Below are 20,441 nucleotides of genomic sequence, written 5' to 3'. Positions count from 1 at the left end.
CGGCACAGACGGGGTCCATACTTGTATAGTTTAACCATTTGTTACAAATAATTACATTTTACGAAATGATATTTTTAACCCCCGACCCAAAAAGAGGGGAGTTATAAGTTTGACGTGTGTATCTGTGTATCTGTGTGTCTGTGTGTCTGTGTATCTGCGTATCTGTGTATCTGTGTATCTGTGTATCTGTCTGTGGCACCGTAGCGCCTAAACGAATGAACCGATTTTAATTTACTTTTTTTTGTTTGAAAGGTGGCTTGATCGAGAGTGTTCTTAGCTATAATCCAAAAAAATTGGTTCAGCCGTTTAAGAGTTATCAGCTCTTTTCTAGTTTTCTTGTAGAAAAGAAGGTTAGATAACCGTTAGGTTCATAATATTATGTCAATTGACAAATGTCAAGCTGTCAAGATGGACGTTGCCTAGATACATAATTATTTATTTGAAAATGATGTTTTGGAAAACTTAAATACTTTGTCGGGGGTGTTATAAATTTTTAATTTACACTTGTTAACAACTACTTTTTGTCAATGAAATATGAAAATCAAAACTCCGGTTATGTTCACGATAAAGTCCGATTTTACAAACGAATCTGTAATCTTTCGAAGCTTCGGAGTTTCGCCAAAACCGGAATTCCGGACTTCAAGCCCTAGATAGCGCGGGTGACGTGCGGGTGTGCAGATGCCCCGCCTCATATCCCGATTGCCATCTCGACCTGTCGCGTAGATACTATAGTTAATTCCAACGTGCCTCGTTATCCCGTCTGTAACAGAGTTTTTCATAAAGCGATCAGTTCAATGTAGTAACAAAGATAACGATCAGTTTCTTATAGGAACCGGGTATTAGTCACAATCACTATCATAAATAACATTGTAATGGATGTTAATCAGCGTCACCGATTGTCACAGGCATGTTTGTGTGTCCAATTAGTATGTCCCGTTAATTAATTTAGCCATCTAAAGACATCGGAATTTCACGTTGTATGGCGTTGGTGTGAAAATTGAAAAGGTGATGACGAAACAGCTTATTATGAAGCTAGAATGTGTGCCCGCGACTTCTTCCACCTCTGTTCCTTTTTTTTTATTCACATAGAAGTTAACCCTTGACTGCAATCTCAATTGGTGGTAAGTAATGATGCATTCTAAGATGGAAGCGGACTAACCTGGAAGGGTTATGGCAATACTCCTTTGGTTTCTACACAGCACGGCATGTTTCTACGGAAATTTTAAAGACAAAGTCTTTAATTTTCCGGGATAAAAGTAGCCTGTATAATACGTATACATTTATATCCCTCCCTCTTAGGTATATGAATAAACTAGCTGATGCCCACGATTTCGTTCCCGTGGATATAGGTTTTTAAAAATCCCGTGGGAACTCATTGATTTTCCGGGATAAAAGTGGCCTATGTGTCAATTCAGGGTATAATCTATCTCCTTTCCAAATTTCAGCCTAATCCGTTCAGTAGTTTTTGCGTGTAAGAGTAACAAACATCCATACATACAAACATTCGCGTTTATAGTTTTAGTAGTAGGATAAATTCATATCATTTTAAATTTAATTTTATTTCAGGATCGCTATGAGGCTACGGGAGTTATAAAGAACATGACATTATGCGAAATAATCAGGTGTGGACCCAACCTTAAGAGACTTTTATCCAGATTATAGTTGACTCTATTTTTAACCCCCGACCCAAAAAGAGGGGTGTTATAAGTTTGACGTGTGTATCTGTGTATCTGTGTATCTGTGTGTCTGTGTATCTGTGTGTCTGTGTATCTGTGTATCTGTGTATCTGTGTATCTGTCTGTGGCATCGTAGCGCCTAAACGAATGAACCGATTTTAATTTAGTTTTTTCTGTTTGAAAGGTGGCTTGATCGAGAGTGTTCTTAGCTATAATCCAAAAAAATTGTTGCAGCCGTTTAAGAGTTATCAGCTCTTTTCTAGTTTTCTTGTAGAAAAGAAGGTTACATAACCGTTAGGTTCTTAATATTATGTCAATTGACAAATGTCAAGCTGTCAAGATGGACGTTGCCTTGATACATAATTATTTATTTGAAAATGATGTTTTGGAAAACTCTGATACTTTGGATCGTAGGCGCGGAATAGTCCAAGAAAATCGGTTCAGCCGTTTGAAAGTTATCAGGTCTTTTCGGTCTTTTCTAGTTACTGTAACTTCACTTGTCGGGGGTGTTATAAATTTTTAATTTACACTTGTCAAATAATAATGTTGGTACGTTTATTAAATACACAAATTGAACAAAATATACAGCAGATAATATACCGTTATCTCATTTATTACACAATATGTTACTGTAACTGAATTCATTAAAGCCATCGTAGGGTCCAGAGAAAGTAAGATAGCAATGTCACTAGTCACTAGATAAAATCACAGACTGAGGGAAAAGGTGGATGGAGATTGCAAATATTCAGAAAAGTGAAACCATTTGATTTCGAACGTGCTACGTTAGTATTTACTCGTAGATATCTGTCATGCAAAGTGCAAACAGTTCCACCGCGTGACCATTCATAACTAGAGCAATTGGCTCTACGTGGGTTCTATCTACTTTTTTTTTCCTCAAAAAGATGTTTCTTTGAATAAATTAACAAGTAAACTTACTTGGTAATAATTATTCACTTAATGAAAAATTATATGCGATTGTGATATCACTTAATGGTGACGATACAGCATAATATGGTTATCTACCGAGCTAATTTAAAGGAAAATTGAATGCATCTGTAATTCATTTCTACATGTCTTAGGGTGAGATCTATAAACCGCACTCAGACTTTGCTTAGACTTAAGCCAGAGTTAGAACGAGACAGATGTATATCTCTCACATAAATCTGTCTCGTTTTAACTCAATCTTAAGTCTGAGCAAAGTCAAAGTGCGCTTCCTTAGTATGAGCCTAGTTAATTGCTTTCCGATACGGCTTTGCCTATATGGAGACAATAGGGATGAGGTCTACTAGTCAAATCAGCGACTTTTTAACAAACGTCAAAACGCTCGCTTAGTAATCGAGCTTGTATGAAATTCACAGATGTGACGTCAAAACATTTGACGTAATTTGACGTAATTTTTTTGTTTAAATCGATAATTTAAAATGGTTAGCAAACTTAAAACTAGCATCGAATGTGGATTTTACGAATTTTGGAAGACAGTCTATTAAAGGAAAATTATTATTATTACTGATTATTGATTACTAAGAAATAATTTATTTTTTACTAGCTGATGCCCGCAGCATCGCCCGCGTGGATTAAGGTTTTTAGAAATCCCGTGGGAACTCTTTGATTTTCCGGGATAAATAGTAGTCTATGTGCTAATCCAGGATATTATCTATCTGCATTCCAAATTTAAGCCAAATCCGTCCAGTAGTTTTGCGTGAAGGAGTAACAAACATACACACATACACACAAACTTTTGCCTTTATAATACTAGTGTGAATAGGCATCATCCCCATTAGCCGCGGGAGAAGTCTTCCACCAGACTGGTCAGATCAAGCCAGAATCGAATCCGGAACTTTATATTTCCACTTTTTATGCTACAGCGAACAACTCTACAGTCTACACCAAGTCGTCCTTTCTATCAATTCCGTTTAGTCTGTGACTGAAATCCGGTAGTCCAAACAAACAATTATATTTAATCTAGGCACGCTGTGAAAACACAAGATAGTACGCGTTAACTATTTAACTTATATTGTGAAGAGGTGGAAAGCCTAACTGTTTTCTCACAAGGAAACTGAGTGTGTACAGTAATGACTAATGTACTTATAGGTGAAAGTGATCGAAAAATACTTACCTTTTTATTTTATTCAGATACCCTTTTTTTTTTTTTTTTTTTTTATACACAGGAAATGCCTAACGCATACCCTTCCGTCAGGGGAAACGGAGGGGTTATGTGGGGCTTGCACCCACTAAAACCTGTGTTTGTTCCTCAACGGACTGGCGGTTGCGCGGGTATCACTAATGTAGTATTCACCGCACTCCCGCCAGGACTTGACCCGCCGCCAAGCGGACGGGTCCCTTCGCTAGGCTGGCTGCTACCAGCTCCGTCTCAGAAGCGCACCCGGAACACGGCGCGCTACCTCCTCACCTGGTTATGTATCGGCTGACGAACGCATTCAGATACCCTTGACTGCAATCTCACCTGGTGGTAAGTAATAATGCAGTCTAAGATGGAAGCGGGCTAACCTGGAAGAGGTATGGCAGTTTTCATTACAGCCATATACCATTTGGTATACTATAATATTTAACAAGTGTAAATTAAAAATTTATAACACCCCCGACAAGTGAAGGTTACAGTAACTAGAAAAGAGCTGATAACTTTTAAACGGCTGAACCGATTTTCTTGGATTACAGCTAAGAACACTCTCGATCAAGCCACCTTTCAAACAAAAAAAACTAAATTAAAATCGGTTCAATAGTTTAGGAGCTACGATGCCACAGACAGATACATAGATACACACGTCAAACTTATAACACCCCTCTTTTTGGGTCGGGGATTAAAAATCAAACGAACTTACCAAGTGAAGTTCGATTGTAATTATGTGAGCAGCTTCTTTCGACGCGATATTGATTATCTATTATTTCATAAAAAATACCCGTGTAGCCTAGTGACTAAAATGTGGACCTCTTACTCGGGCGATCGGGGTTCGATCCCGGGCACGCACCTCTTAACTTTTCGGAGTTATGTGCGTTTTAAGTAAAACGATAAAGGAAAACATCGTGAGGTGTGAATACTTCGGGTACGGAACCCTGAAAATCGTGTTGAAGTGGTGCGATCTTCGCATAATACATTTGATTGTGAATAATTATTGTATTTGTAAGATAATAATGGTGTATTGGTAATAATTAATTTCGTACACTTAAAACTAAAGCTACGAGGGTTCCAAACGCGCCCTGGTTTGAGAGCTTTTCATCAGAGCTTTGAGTCTCTATATAAATGGAATATTATTTGTGCATGCAAATTGTAGAACCAACTTCTTTAGCGGCAGTGTTCCCACTCGATTTCAACTTCAAGAAGTTATTCAAGGATCAACAAATTCCTGAATAGCTGGCAACGTATTGACGGTTCCTCTAGCACTGCAAACGTTCATGGGCAACGGTAATCACTTAACATTAGGTGATCCGCCCTGCTCGTTTGCTCACTATGTTTGTTTTTGCAAAAATTTCATTTTGTCTCGATTAACGTAAAACTTAGATAATTTAGAAGGTCATCAGATTTTGATAAACTCAGCACTTACCTGGAAAAACTTCGGCGCTGTTACAAGAATTTTCATCACTACCAATAACCGAACTGCACATACAAAACCAAATGGAATATCCAGTCACACTGTATACCTCTATTATCTGTGAAAAATCACCCACACCACTGATAGTCGCAACACTGGCACAACACAAAATTAAAAAAAAAAAAAAAAACTGTTGAAAATTCAAATTTCGAATCGTGGTAAATCGGAAAATGGCCGTACAGGAGACCGGCGCGCGCGCTGCGTTCGAATCTCGAACTGAGCTACTGATGCGGGACAGCAATAAACCGAATGTTACTTTTTTTAATTTATTTTGAAATGGACTAAAAATCGGCGAAGAGATTGACGCCTTGCCCGGCGCTCTTTGATGCGCTGTCGGACCACCGGCCAGTTAATTTGCACGCGTCAAAGTTGACAGGATAATCCGCTGGCAGCAAATTTTGGCGCAAGAATTTTTTCGCGGGCCTGAGTAGTCAGATAAAAAGGGTATAACTTACTGGTCAATACTTGTAGCTGAATTTTGTCACGTCTCTTTGCACTTTAAGAGTTTAAAATCCTTTTTTTTTGCTGATTTTTTGGAAAAAATGCTTAAATTAGTCACCAGAGTGCTTGGTGCACTTCGACCGCCCGTTTTACCATGCACATGCAAACTATGGAACCAACTTGAATCCACTAGATTTCAACATGGAGCATCAACAAATTCCTGAAGGCCCGGCAATTGGCGGTTCCTCTGGTGCTGCAAATGTTCTACGGCGGTGGCAATCACTTAACATCAAAATTCACATTTCATGGTGAATTCATCGGACAGACAGAAAGATGGACATGAACTGAATGAAACTATTAATGGACTGAAATAAGAACAATGGTTGATTTTTTAACGTAAACATAGCGCCTATAATTCTTTGATAATAAGAACACAAATCTTTTAAAGTTCATTCATGCCAATCTTTTCTAGGTCCCATGTTCTAAAGTATGTTCTAGCTCACACGATCCACTGAAGTACTTATCTTGTAAAAGTCTATTTGAATAATTAAGACTTGCAATAGAAAGCCTCATTTATATTTACACTAGCCGATGCCCGCGACTTCGCCCGCGTGGATTTAGGTTTTTCGAAATCCCGTGGGAACTCTTTGATTTTCCGGGATAAAAAGTAGCCTATGTGCTAATCCAGGATATTATCTATCTCCATTCCCAGCCAAATAGTCTAGTAGGTAGTCTTTGCGTGAAGGAGTAACAAACATACACACACACAAACTTTCGTCTTTATAATATTAGTGTGATATAATTTGGACAAGCAAATCGATCCCAACCGCTAGTCTCTAGTGCGAACATGCACATCATAATAATTTGAGTGCTTTCCTTGATTCGAACTCAATCACTGTGCTGTGAGACAAATAACAAAACTATGCACAGCAAAACACAACCTAATAATAGCTAATGGAAAGGTCAAAGTTGTATATACAATTTATGATTTCAATAGTATGTGGCGAGTTGTACATGATAAAGGACAGGTCGGGTGTACAGACACCGGAGGCTAAAAATCTCATAGCGCCTCTGACATGGGGTTATTACTAAATTCACAGACTACAGGAAAAGATAGGCAGTTCACCAATGGAACAAGATTTACCTAGATAAAATTATCTTACTTATATGGTAAATTTATCTCTCTTTAATCATTCAAGCTAGATAACATCGTAGGTATATGGTTATTTTCTATAGTTATGTAAAAGATATAAGAATAGATAAGTGATCTTTCTTATGCCATAGAAATGACGTGTGCTAGGGAAATCTCTCACGATTGCAAAAGCAAAGGTTTCTTCCATTTTGTACAAAAACTACAACAAAAGAATTTTACCTAAAGAATCCTATCTGAATTTTGAATGCTTTCATAAAGTAATGCACTCGACACTCGATATTGTTATTATTGGCTTCGCTTTTTTGGATAAGTCGCAAGTGCTGCGTCTATTTTTTTCTATACTCTTTGACTGTAATAGAACCAAAGTGATATAAAAAATAACTTATTATCAGAGCTACAGGGATCAAAATAACTTAAAAAGTTGGTACAATCTGATTTATATGCAAAATTGGTTAAAGCGTCTTGAACAATTTGCTTTGCGATGGCTTTTTAAGCTGACCTGTAATTTGCACAATATTCAAAATACATATTTAAAAAAAATTACGTCAAAGGAGAGAATGCTGGCGCAATGTAGGTATACCGGCAGAATAAAGTAAAGACGTAACACAGCGTCTTTCTTGATAACAACTTAACGGTGCTCTCTCCGTCACTTACTCCATACAATCCTAGTCCCAATTTCATTTGAATATTAAGCAACCAAAGTAGGTACATGAAATTTTGCAGACATATTCTAGAAACTAATATCTGTGCCTGTGGTAGAAACTAATATTTTTAGAAAAATCTAAAACAAGATTTTTCTAAAAATATGTAGTTTTAAAATTACAGGGACTCCAAGATTTGTATGTGAATTTTTAAGACCGCGTAACTTTGAAACCGAATATTTTAACGGAAATCTGGAAAACCACAGGCATAGATATTAGTTCCTGGAACGTTTCTACAAAATTCCATTGTTATGATTTGTTAGTATTCCAATGAGAGACGAACTACGTTTGTATGGAGCGAGTGACGGAGAGACCCCACTGATTTTATTTTACTGTTTTTTTTTAAATTATTTACTTCTGCTAAAAGCACAGCCCGTCCTAACTTTTTACACGTCCTCCTTGTATTATTTATACCAATTTAACTAATTATGAAAAAGACTCAATATTTTTGTAGTATTTACAACAAATTAAATTCTGAAGTTGAATGTTAAGTGTGATAATATCATATCACTAGAGATCGCTATCTCTTATCTTGGTTATCATTGCAACAACAGTCAACAAGGCAATCTGATAAACTTCCTTATTGATGTAAAGGATCCTTCAGAGAAGAGCTTCATACTTCTTTCATTACGATCCATATTATAATCATACAAAAGTGTGTTTACTGGTGTGTTGGTTTATTGGTTTGTTCTTCAATCATGCTGCGAAGTAACAACGTACCTATTCACCTGTTTTTCTTCCTTCTTCTTCCTGTTGAAAATCTGAATTCATGCGGACAAAGTCACGGGCATCAGCTAGTTGAATATAGATAACATTCAATTACTAAAACTGACAACTCGTCTAAAAAAACATTACTACAGATGGACTGTTCATATTTAAATTTTATTGTTACTGTTTATATTATTATTTTTAAGAGCTAGAAAGTGATAGATTAGTGATACTTTTATCAAAGAATTCTCACGAATTTTTGCATTGTATAGTTGGCATTATATAGTTATCATTACTAGTTTGAAATACAAGTACTAATACTTAATTATTCATCTTTACTGAAATCTGACTGACTGACTGATTTATCAACGCACAGGTCAAACGGACGGATCGAGCTGTTTGACTTGCAGGTTGCTCTTAATATGACGTAGCTAGATATCCGCTAAGGAAGGATCTTTGAAAATTTATCCCCTAGGGGGTTTAAATAGGGATTTGAAATTCGGATGAAAGAATTTTCATAAATAAGAGGGTTTATGGCGGGGAATTTTTAGCGTTTTTTAGCCGCAAGCATGCGCTGACTCTACAAATATAAGATAGATAATAATATTATGAAACAATCATAGTGACGTGCGTACATAAACGATTTACAAGCCATTACAATATGAATAGACTTGTTTGTAAGAAGATCAAACACGTGCTTGGCAACATTCCAATTCATTAGAGCCTCAATAGCTCAGCGGTTAAGGAGCGAACTGAATTCCGAAAGGTTAGCAGTTCAAACCCGTTGGACTATTTGACATAATCCTAAATCTACAAGTACATATAAAAAATATGTTACATAATTATTAAGTAGTACTTATAGTAGGTACATATGACAATCTGCCATAAAATGGCGTGAAAAATTTGCTAGCTTAATCTACATTTTCAATAAGTAGGTACATACTTACCCTACCGACTGATACTTTACCTATCTGACTGACTGACTGATCGGTTAAAAACTAGAAATTTTGGCAGTAAGTTTCTAGGTCAACCGGAAGTACCCTATAGGTTTTCTTGACAGACACGAAGGACGGACGGACGGACAGACAGACAGAGAGACAGACAACAAAGTAATTCTATAAGGGTTCCATTTTTCCGTTTGAGGTACGGAACCCTCAAAATAAGAGATTTTAGCAAAGGTACCTACCAGCTTTACCTAACTTGGCACCATTTCAAATGAATATGAGTTAACAGAACCGAGGATTTGATTGTTTTACGATCATCCAGGCTAAAAGGTAGGCACCCAAACTCATTAAGTACTTAAAACGTCTAAACTAGATCAAAAGCTATTAAACTTTAGTAATGGATAAAGTCTACTTAGCGTAGAAAGTCTAGGAGATCCCTCGAGTACTTTAAGGTTCGTAATGGCGCGTAAACAATCATAAATTATGCGTCTACCAATGCTTTACTGAATACAAGACATCTAGGTTAAAGACGACGATACGAAGACGACACGAGATTTTGTGAAAAACATCGGTAACTAGATGATGCCCTCGACGTGGATTAAGGTTTTTGAAAATTTACGTAAAAAATAGCATAATTCATTTTTCAGGTCTATACCCATGCAAAAAAAACCGGCCAAGTGCGATTCAGACTCGCGCACCGAGGGTTCCGTACTCGGGTATTTTTCCGACATTTTGCACGATAAATCAAAAACTATTATAATAAATAAAAATCTGTTTCAGAATGTACAAGTAAAGCTCTTTCATATGATACCCTACTTGGTATTGTTACTTTGAAAATTTAAACACATTTAAATTTCTTTTTAATGATGTAACCACAATTTCACGGTTTTCGAATTTATTCCTTTACTTACGCTATAAGACCTACCTACCTGCCAAATTTCATGATTCTAGGTTAACCTGAAGTACCCTATAGGTTTTCTTGACAGTCACGATGGACGGACGGAAGGACTAGACAGACAGACAGACAGGCAGACAATAAAGTTATCCTATAAGGGTTCCGTTTTTCCTTTTGAGGTACAGAACCCTAAAACTCATAAGTGTATCATGTTCTTGTATACTTATTCTATAGAAGATTGCATTTTCATATTTTAGTCGAATTATCTGCAGTTTTTGGATACCTGCACCAGCAAAAATGACTTGGATCGTATAGATCGTGTCGTCGCATGTAAAGGCAATATGTAACGTTATTTCGAAACGTGCGTTCAAATCAACTAATATTACACTGACCGTAGGGCCACCATTTTGTAACAAATCATGAGCTCCTTAACAAGGAGGTAGGTCAGCTTCCTCCTGCATAATATTGTACCTACTACCTACCTACTTACTAGTTACATTTGACGACTCTATCTATATTCTATGAGGATAAGTTTATTTTAATAACAAATCCATAATAATCCTACTAATATAATATTATTAACGCGAAAGTTTGTACGTATGGATGGATGTATGTTTGTTACTCTTTCACGCAAAGACTACTGAACGGATTTGGCTGGAATTCGGAATGTAGATAGATTATACCCTGGATTAACACGTAGGCTACTTTTTATCCCTGGAAATCAAAGAGGCCCTACGAGAGAGGCCTAAAACCTTTAGGTTTTTCAAAATCCCGTAGGAAACCTCTGCCCGCCCGCCCGCGACTTCGTCCGGGGAAGTCATTGGCGTCAGCTAGTATTATTAAGTATAATTTTTTTATTCAGATACCCACAGGCTACAAGTTAGCCCTTGACTGCAATCTCACCTGGTGGTAAATTACGGTGCAGTCTAAAGATGGAAGCAGATTAACCTGGAAGGGGTATGGCAGTTTTTATTGAACCCATACCCCTTTGGTTTCTACATGACATCGTACCGGAACGCTAAATCGCTTGGCGATAGGGATAACTAGCCACGGCCCAGGGCTCACACCAGACCAGACCAGAAAAAAAATTACTAGATGATGCTCGCAGCTTCACCCGCGTGGATTTAGGGTAGAACGTTGTCTCTATCACTCATTCCTATGTGCCGTTTTGTCTGTCTCAAAGACAGAGACGACGCTCTACGAAACCGCTATCTCTTTCTAAAGGTCTATATTTCCTGCGGGGTACTGTAAAGCATGTGCTAGGAGTAGACCACAGAGTATGGAGGTGATCTCTTGAGTGGTCGTACGATAATAATGCAACGCGTGGGGTTTGAACCACCAAACCTTGAATTCAGTCCGCTCCTTAACCGTTGAGCTACTGAGGCTCTATTGAGGTTATAGCAATGATTGATGCAGTTTTTCCCTGCATATCGACCAGATGGTTGGCTAGTTTAGATCAATTTGAATATTATAGCTCGTTCACACAGACTGCATAAGCGTAGACATAGCGCGTACCATTGCATTGTAATGTATGGAACTGGTCCATACGTCATCACAGGTAGGACACACTCATTGAAGACCTTAGTCTTAAGGCTTTGCGGTATCGACGATTCGAAAACCTGACGTAGCTTTGAAAATGCTGCCCAGCCCAGCTGGATTCTTCTGTCAGCCTCCTTGTCGAAGTTGTTTCTACCGAATTTTATAATCTGGCCGAGGTAGTTATATTCCTGTGTCCGGGTATCCTGTGTACAGGTAGTGTCCTACCTGTGATGACGTATGGAGCAGAAACGTGGACACTGACAGTTGGCCTCATCCACAAACTAAAAGTCGCTCAGCGCGCTATGGAGCGAGCTATGTTGGGTATTACTCTCAGGGATAAAATCCGGAACGAGGAAATTCGCAGGAGAACAAAAGCGACCGACATAGCTCAGAGGATTAGCAAGCTGAAGTGGCAATGGGCAGGCCATGTCTGTCGCAGAACCGACGGCCGTTGGGGCAGACGTGTTCTGGAGTGGAGACCGCGTACCGGTAAGCGCAGTGTGGGACGACCTCCTGCCCGCTGGACCGATGACCTGAAGAAGGTGGCGGGGAGCGGGTGGATGAGGAAGGCGGAGGACCGTGTTTGGTGGCGCGCTCTTGGAAAGGCCTATGTCCAGCAGTGGGCGCTTACAGGCTGATGGATGGATGGATGGATGGTATGGAACTGTATGAAACAAGGCACACCGCTTGCGTGAAGCGTGAACGTATGCGTAACCCGGTGTGTCGGGGTTTTACGCGCGTCACTACGCATGTATCACGTGTACATGCTGCATACGCAACTGGTGTGAATCGGCTTTTAAGGCCCTAAGATTGTAGCAATAAGTGATGCAGCTTTTCTGTACTTATAAATATGACCAGATGGTTGGCTGGTCTAGATTTCTCATCAATTTCAATATTAAAGCTAAGCTGATCGCGGAATCGTTCCGCAAACACAAACGAAGTGAGTACGAACCCATGAACATAGGTTCTGCAATAAACATCAAATATTCATAAGGGCGTGCGTAATCCGTTATTTGGCTTACCTTATACCTACAGCGCCTACGGGACCAGGCTTTCGCGGATGCATCCCAAATCAAATACCACTACTTACCCCCTTCCCTACAATCTCACTTCTATAACTTATCAAATGCAAAGGATTCTCTATCATCCATCAAATGATAATAAAGGGTATAGTCCCTTGAAAGGTTTTAGTAAAATAACGTATAGGTATCAGATCGTAAATTGTTATGCAAAGTCCGTATTTTGCCGGTGTCACCTCCTTTATCACAGGTGGCAGACCAATGTGCATTTTTAAAATGCATAGTGGCAAAACAATGGTATAAGAAAACATAGATAGTTTAAAACACTTTTTTTTAAAGTAATTTAAAATAGTCTCATATCTAAATCCATATCTATGTACCAATATTATAAAATAAGTATGTGTCTTTCTCTCTGTCTGTTATTTGTTCGCAGCCCATCCGTTGAACCGATTTTGAGGGGCACCACCTAGTATAATATTAGCTAATAATGTTAATCTTATCATGATTTTGTTCTCAGTTTGCATATAAATGCACTTCTTTCTCGGCTTGTTTACCTTTCAAAGTCAGTTAAGAGGGCTCTCTCCGTCACTCGTTTCATACAATCGTAGTTCCAATTTCATTTGAATATTAAGCAACCAAAGTCCATGAAATTTTGCAAACATACTTTAGAAATTAATAACTATGTCTGTGTTTTTCCAGATTTCTGTTAAAATATTCGGTTTCAAAGTTACGCGGTCTTAAAAATTTTCATACAAATCTTTGAGCCCCTGTAATTTTAAAACCACATATTTAAAAAAAATCTAAAACACCACAGATACAGATATTAGTTTCTAGAATATGTCTGCAAAATTTCATGGACTTTGGTTGCTTAATATTCAAATGAAATTGGAACTATGATTGTATGAAACCAGTGACGGAGAGAGTCCTGTTAAGTAAAAATAGATTAAAATAAATCTGTTACCTATCTAAAGTTTAAGATATCAGCGGTGTCCAGAGGTTTTTGCAAAATAAAATCGCACCTTGAATGGATCGCGCGAAGAATTGCAAATCAAAATAACTAAAATGTGAGAAACATAAAAATGCATTCCTATTCGTATGGGGAAATCGGTTATTTATTGCAATTCTGATGTCGCTTGACATTACCTACCTTCCGTTTTATCTTGCGTGGTCATCTTTAGTAAAAGTCTTGTCCTTAAAAGGATTGGGTTGATGTACGATGTTAGGTAGGTTGTAGACTAAAAGCCAGCGCGTGCCAGAACTTCATTATTTTATAAAAGCTGAAAGTTTCTCTGCGTATTGTCCTCAACACAGAGAGGAACGATCAGCGACGATGAAGTTTGGATCATGGTGGCTTCGGGAGATAACAGGTAACTTGCCACAACACTAAGTTTCTGGCAATGCATGACGAGATTTCCAATACTACTCTGAAGAAAACTTCAATTTCCTTTACAATTTGACGTATGATTTTTTTATAACTTTTTATCTGTTGTATCCCAAAGCCACCATGATCCAAACTTCATAGTCGGTGATTGTTCCTCCCTGTGTTGGGGTACAATACGCACAGAAACTTTCAGCTTTTATAAAATAACGAAGGTCTGGCACACGCTGGCTCTCTCTATAGGTAGTGTACTTACTACGAGTATGATGATTACGTAAAATTGCAATGGTGAAAGATGTATGTAATGTACCTATTGTAATATATCTGATATATGAGTATTGAGTACTGTATGCTCTTGAGTATCAAGGCTTAGGCTTATTATGCTGAGCAGGAGCTGTGCCTAACCTTTTTTTAATAATAATATCTTCTTGCTTTTCATTAATTTATTTAATAAATTAATCTATTATAATTTATTTAAACACTAACCCAAGTTTAATAATCATTAGTATTCCGAGCACATGATCATAAACAGATAATTCGACGGTAAACGATCCTCAAAGATGCCACACTCGTAGATAATCTAATCACGACTGCATATTAGCATACAGGCAAGACCACCCTGGCTATGTGACTCATTAGCTATTGCATTTGTTATTATTAATATTCCTAGTGGAGAATGGAGATTGGCTTTAAAAATTGCACCTTGCTGTGATAAATCTAGCTGAATATAGAGAAGAAGAACAAGAAGTTCAAATTCAAAATGTTTTTATTCAATTAAACTTTTACAAGTGCTTTTGAATCGTCAAAATAATTTACCACTGGTTCAAGAAATTCGAAACACTAAGGTATATCTTCCACTAAGGGCTTTGCCTCATTAGTGCGTTGCGTCGACGCTCCGCTACTTTTCCATATATTTTAAACTAAATGATGCCCGCGACTTCGTCCGCGTGGATTTAGATTTTTTTAATTTTCGGGATAAAAAGTTGTCTATGTCAATTTCCGGTACGCAAGCTACCTCTGCACCAAATTTCGTATAAATCGGTTAAACATGTGGGCTTTTAGGTATCCCATCCCATGGGAATTCTTTAACTTTCCAGCACGTAAAGTATACTGTATCCGTCCCCGGGATGTAAGCTAACTTTATACCACATCAAAATCGGTCAATACGTAGGGCCATAAATGCTAGCAGACAGACAGTCAGACAGACAGACAGATACACTTTCGCATTTATATACTTAATATTAGTATGGAATATGGATGACATGCCACATTCCCGACCTGGTTGTCAAATGTCAATAAATATCGAAAATCAGTTAAATTAAATGCAAATAGTTACCTACTTGGAACCAACCAACAGAAAGAAAATTGTCTCCAAACAGTATTTGCCTAATATTGACAAAAATATCGTTCGTAAAATGCTCGGAAAATAACATCGAGAATTTTTAAAGCTAACGAACTCCTTAACAAGAGCAGAGTATACAAGCAGTATTACACCATATTATCTTTATATGGCAAGAAATGCATTCGTAACGGTCTATTTGAAGCATACGAAATAATATAAAGGAGGAAGGTAACATAGTTGCTTTAGTAATTAGGCACTTAACATCGAACGGATGGAGTAAACATCCCGATATTTTGGGAAAGCTATAAATCGGGCAGTCAACTGAAAAGTTAAATTACTTACTTAACCACTTTGTGGTATACCTTCTTCGGTTAATGAGTTGGTGGCAAAACGAGTCGGCCGGCTCGTCAACTCATTAGTAGCAACAGTAGCTCTTCTGCTGCCGCTATCTCCTAGCCTAGTCAACATTTGGTAAAATTTTGTACTACTAGCGACATCTATTGTTCAGTAGCTTAACAGTTAGCAGCAAACCGTCAATAGATGTCACTAACATATTAGTTTAGAATTGTAACTAATAATAATAACTGTCAATAAAGTCCCCAAACTTTGGAGTAGAAATTTTTGAAATATTTTTTATTCAATAATTTTAATTAAATAAAACAATTTACAAAATCATGTACTTTTCAAATTATAATTTATTGTAAGCGGCCTAAATAGCGGCAACACAAAGCGGCAGCCATGTTTCCTTCCTTTCACGTGCTGTCAAAACAACATAAACAGCACGTGTAAAAAATGCGTATAGAAACTTGCTATTTCTGCTCATCCAGGATATATCCTGGCCATGGGATCCAATTTGTGAGAAACGATTGCAAGGTAGAGTATAATCCAACAAGACAATTCAAATTACCACTTATATTTCTCACATAATTGCACAAGTTTATAAAGTGGTTTTACCCTTTCAGATTTTCAGGTTTTGTCGTTCAAAATGCCATGCAGCGTTCAAAAAGAAGAAGAATCCACGTAAAACCAAGTGGACTAAAGCGTACCGTAAGACCGCTGGCAAAGAATTGGCCATCGACCCATCCTTTGAGTTCGAGAAACGTCGTCATGCACCAATCAAATATAACCGTGAATTATGGAGTAAGACCATTGAAGCTATGAAGAAAGTTGAGGAGATTAGGCAGAGGCGGTCTAATAACTATATTATGCAGAGGTTAAGGAAGGGACGTGAAGTGGAGTGGCAGAGAGATGTGAGAGAAGTCCAGCGGGATATTTCTCTTATCAGGTAACCTTAATCTCTATTTTATATTACACTAGTGACCCGCCCCTGCTTTGTAAGGGTACAATGGAGACACTAATGTGGTGTCAGTGTGGTTATTTTGCTATATTTAATAATAAAGACAGCATTTTCGATGACAACTGTTGGCTTGATTTCTTCCAACATCTTGATCATTTCTCCAAAATAGCACAAGATACTATTAAATCCATACTTCCATACTTAATATTATAAATGCGAAAGTGTGTCTGTCTGTCTTTCTGCTACCTTTTCACTGCCCAACAGTTTAACTGATTCTGACAAAATTTGGTACAGGGTTAGTTTATATCCTGGGGACAGATATAGGCTACATTTATCCCGGAAAATCAAAGAGTTCCCACGGGATTCCCAAAAACCCATCCGCTTAACCGATTTGTATGAAATTTGGTACTGAGGTAGCTTGCGTCCCTATAATTGACATAGGTAACTTTTTATCACGAAAAATCAAACAGTTCTCAGGGATCTTTAAAAACCTTAATCCACGTGGGCATCCTCTAGTTATACATAACTAAACTTTAGATGACAGAAGATGTACAATTATTATTATTATACCATTATAGTTTAATGTACTCAACTTTGTTTTAGATCCCCAGCAGCAGGAATGAAACAGAAGCAAGCAGCGGAAGACACTGAAATGGAGGTAGAACCGGAGACCATTGAAGTGATTGACGCCAAGGGCAGGAAGCAAGTCATTGAAGCTCCCATCATGGTGCCGGCTACGGGAGAGATGATTGAAGATGGCGGAGAAATTAACTTGTAATACTATGCTGTATAAAGTGTGATTTTTACACAACTTCCCAAACATAAGGAGTGTAATGTTTTCACAGTTCATGTATGTATGTATGTGAGTTCATTCCACTATAACTTCTAAATGCCTGTACAAATTTGTATGTATGGGGGTATTGTTAGAATCCTGACATCTAGATTCTGGAGTGACAAGCTATAATGTTCTTGAAAAAATTAATATGGTGACTGTTAGGCACGAATTTTACTTTTTATTTCATTTTTTTAAAATATTAATTACAATTTACATTTTGAACAGTTCATTACAAAGAGTAATTTCAAGTTGGGGTTCTCTAACATAACTTTTGTTATAAAAACAACTTTGTGACTAATTCACTATCTCTAAACTAAAATGTCAGGTCTAAATGTATTGCTTATTGCTTACCCTTTCATAATGCTCCCTGTGGAAAAGGATAGCAATAGATTTAGTTTAGAGATTGTGTAAAAAAAAACTTAGCCAGTGTCTTTAACTATTTTTTTTTATGAAATCCATACTTATGTGATAGGTATTAAATATATTTTAATAAAATTAAGTTGTTTTTTATTTCCTCAGACTAATATTCCATTTTTCCCCAGTTTTGTATTAAATGGCTTTTGTAGAAATGTAAACCTGGTTGTCAAAGTTACCTTTAATTTTTCATTCCAAGAATAAACAGAAAATGTTACTGATTCTGGGCACAACAAAATTTTAGAGTATTTGCATCCTCTTCTCACTAATGTAATATGAAAAGAACAGATACAGTTTTTTTAATTTAGAGTTGTCAAACCTCGTGACTAGCTGACAGTCGCAAGCATATTGTTTAAATTTTTAGTGTGCTCTAAAATTTAGAGTTTTTAAATATCAAATTCATGTTCTGTCCCTTTTTAGCAATATTAAAAAGAAAAAGATGCAGATACTCTAAAAATTTAGAGAAAGACAACAGAATTAGTGCCAATGTGACTTCATAAGATATAGGACATACCTATTCATTTGTTAACGAATTTAATAAGGTTTCTTGGGGTCATGCTTAATCATCTTAAAGGTATTCTATTATTGCAAACCATTTAGCAGCAAATGACTAGTAAAGAAGCTTAGTATTACTAAACTAGTAATTAAAACTGTGGCCTACTATTGGTAAGGTCTGGGGTTCGATTCCGGACATGCATCACTTTTCGTGGGTTTTAACCAATTAAAATAATATACTTTGCTATGACGGTAAAGGAAAACATCGTGAAGAAATCTACATGCCTGAGAATTCTCCATAGTGTCTGACTTCTGAGAGGAGACCTGGGCTCAGTAGTCAAACTATCACACTTAATATTATAAAGGCGAAAGTTTTGTGCATCTGTGTGTGTATGTTTGTTACTCCTTCACGCAAAAACTACTTGACGGATTTGGCTGAAATTCGAAATGGAGGTAGATATTATCCTGGGCTACTTTTTATCCCGGAAAATCAAAGAGTTCCCACGGGATTTCGGAAACCCTAAATTCACGCGGATGAAGTCGCGGCCATCAGCTAGTATCTCATATAAAGCCTCGTTTTAAAACTCTAAGGTAAGTCTGAGCAAAGTCAAAGTAAGCTTTATATATTTCCAATTCACATATATTTTTTTTAATTATATAGACTAGCGCTTGGCTGCAATCAGACCTGCAGCAAGTGATGATGCAGCCTAAGATGGAGCGCGCTTGCCTAGAAGTTGCCTATTCACTCTTGACTTGAAGGTACCCATATTATAGGTGGGAGGGAAAACTGATGCCGGAAGGGCGTTCCACATCCTGGCGGTTCGGATTAGAAACGAGGAAGCAAATCGCTTCGTACGTGTTCGAGGAATTTCGACTACGTATGGATGCAGACCTTGACGATGCCTGGCGGTACGATGGTAGAAAGGTGAAGGAGGAACCAGGAAACATCATAATCCTGAAAAATCCGTGGTCAAGGTAGGTATGTGATTAACAGAGTGGGGTCGCGACCTTCAGCAAAGATGAAATCGATGCAGAGATAGAGCAAACCTATTCTTTGTGTCAGGTCGACATGGCAATCGGTGTATAAGGCGGGGAGACGGGGGGCACACCCGCGCTATCCCGCACCGGGTTAGCACGAGCGATATGCGGGGCGTCCCTGTCGCGAACTATAGGTACATTCATTGTCATGATCAACCCATTTCCGCCCCACTACTGAATACGGGTCTCCTCTCAGAATGAGAAGGGCTTAGGCCATAGTCTGCCACGCTGGCCCAATCACACACATTTGAGAACATGGAGAACTCTCAGACATGCAGGTTTCCTCACGATGTTTTCCTTCACCGTTAAAGCAAGTGATATTTAATTGCTTAAAACGCACATAACTGAAAAGTTAGTGGTGCGTGCCCGGGATCGAACCCCCGATCTCCGTTTAGGAGGCGGACGTTCTAACCACTAGGCTATCACAGCTTTTTTCATATTCATATTTTCATAGGTACATTGTAGGTAGATATTTACTATCGTAGCTTGTGTAAGCAAATAGCGGAATTGTGAAATCGTTCAGTATAAATAAAATATTGATTTCCGACGTCACCCGGGAATGTAATCCTCTTAGGTTTTCCGACAGGGGTTGCTAACCTTTTTGGTCCAACTTTTATTTTTTTGTTACTGTTTTCTGATTTAGAAACCTAATTATTTTTCAGTTTTAAGTAAGTATATTTTTTATTTTTATGTATTTAATTAAATTTATTTTATGTACCTATTCTTCTTAACGCGCTGAAATTGAATGGATTTGAATGTGGCATATTATTTATATCTAACTAGTAACTCGCCCTCACTTCCTGAGATTAGACTTTAAACAGTGATGTAAATCTGGATTAATATGTGTAGGATATTTTTTATTCCGAAAAAGAATAAATTCTTCTTTAAATGTTACCTACTCCATAACTACGACAAATCTGATAAGATTTCGATTCTTTTTTATTAGAAAGGTTGTAGG

At 37.6% G+C, this 20,441-nt stretch overlaps 2 protein-coding genes across 2 annotated transcripts in view; one reads left to right on the top strand and one right to left on the bottom strand.

Moving 5' to 3' along the window:
• The window catches only part of LOC123874534, a 275,616-nt gene extending 270,109 nt beyond the window's left edge, over positions 1 to 5,507 (bottom strand). The window contains exon 1 of the mRNA XM_045919955.1: positions 5,237 to 5,507. The gene's annotated coding sequence lies outside the window, so the exon portion shown is untranslated. The remainder of the gene's footprint in view (positions 1 to 5,236) is intronic.
• Positions 5,508 to 16,120: 10,613 nt separating this feature from the next.
• On the top strand, positions 16,121 to 17,521 carry LOC123874535 (probable ribosome biogenesis protein RLP24). Its single transcript, XM_045919959.1, has 3 exons — positions 16,121 to 16,277; positions 16,367 to 16,689; positions 17,305 to 17,521. Exons 1-3 carry the CDS (start codon positions 16,197 to 16,199, stop codon positions 17,477 to 17,479), a joined length of 579 nt encoding a protein of 192 aa, XP_045775915.1. The 5' UTR covers positions 16,121 to 16,196; the 3' UTR covers positions 17,480 to 17,521.
• Positions 17,522 to 20,441: the final 2,920 nt, after the last annotated feature.

The sequence above is a fragment of the Maniola jurtina genome, chromosome 18 (genome assembly GCF_905333055.1).
Source record: "Maniola jurtina chromosome 18, ilManJurt1.1, whole genome shotgun sequence".
Lineage (NCBI taxonomy): Eukaryota > Metazoa > Arthropoda > Insecta > Lepidoptera > Nymphalidae > Maniola > Maniola jurtina.
The sequence above is the reverse complement of the archived record's forward strand: the minus strand, read 5'-3'. Positions and strand labels throughout refer to the sequence as shown.

What these genes read in the sequence shown, in the direction of transcription:
- LOC123874535 (XM_045919959.1), top strand. Translation starts at nt 16,197, where the DNA reads ATGCGTATAGAAACTTGCTATTTCTGCTCATCCAGGATATATCCTGGC. An exon ending in TTGTGAGAAACGATTGCAAG is followed by an intron (nt 16,278 to 16,366) that starts GTAGAGTATAAT and finishes TTACCCTTTCAG; the next exon opens with ATTTTCAGGTTTTGTCGTTC. An exon ending in CGGGATATTTCTCTTATCAG is followed by an intron (nt 16,690 to 17,304) that starts GTAACCTTAATC and finishes ACTTTGTTTTAG; the next exon opens with ATCCCCAGCAGCAGGAATGA.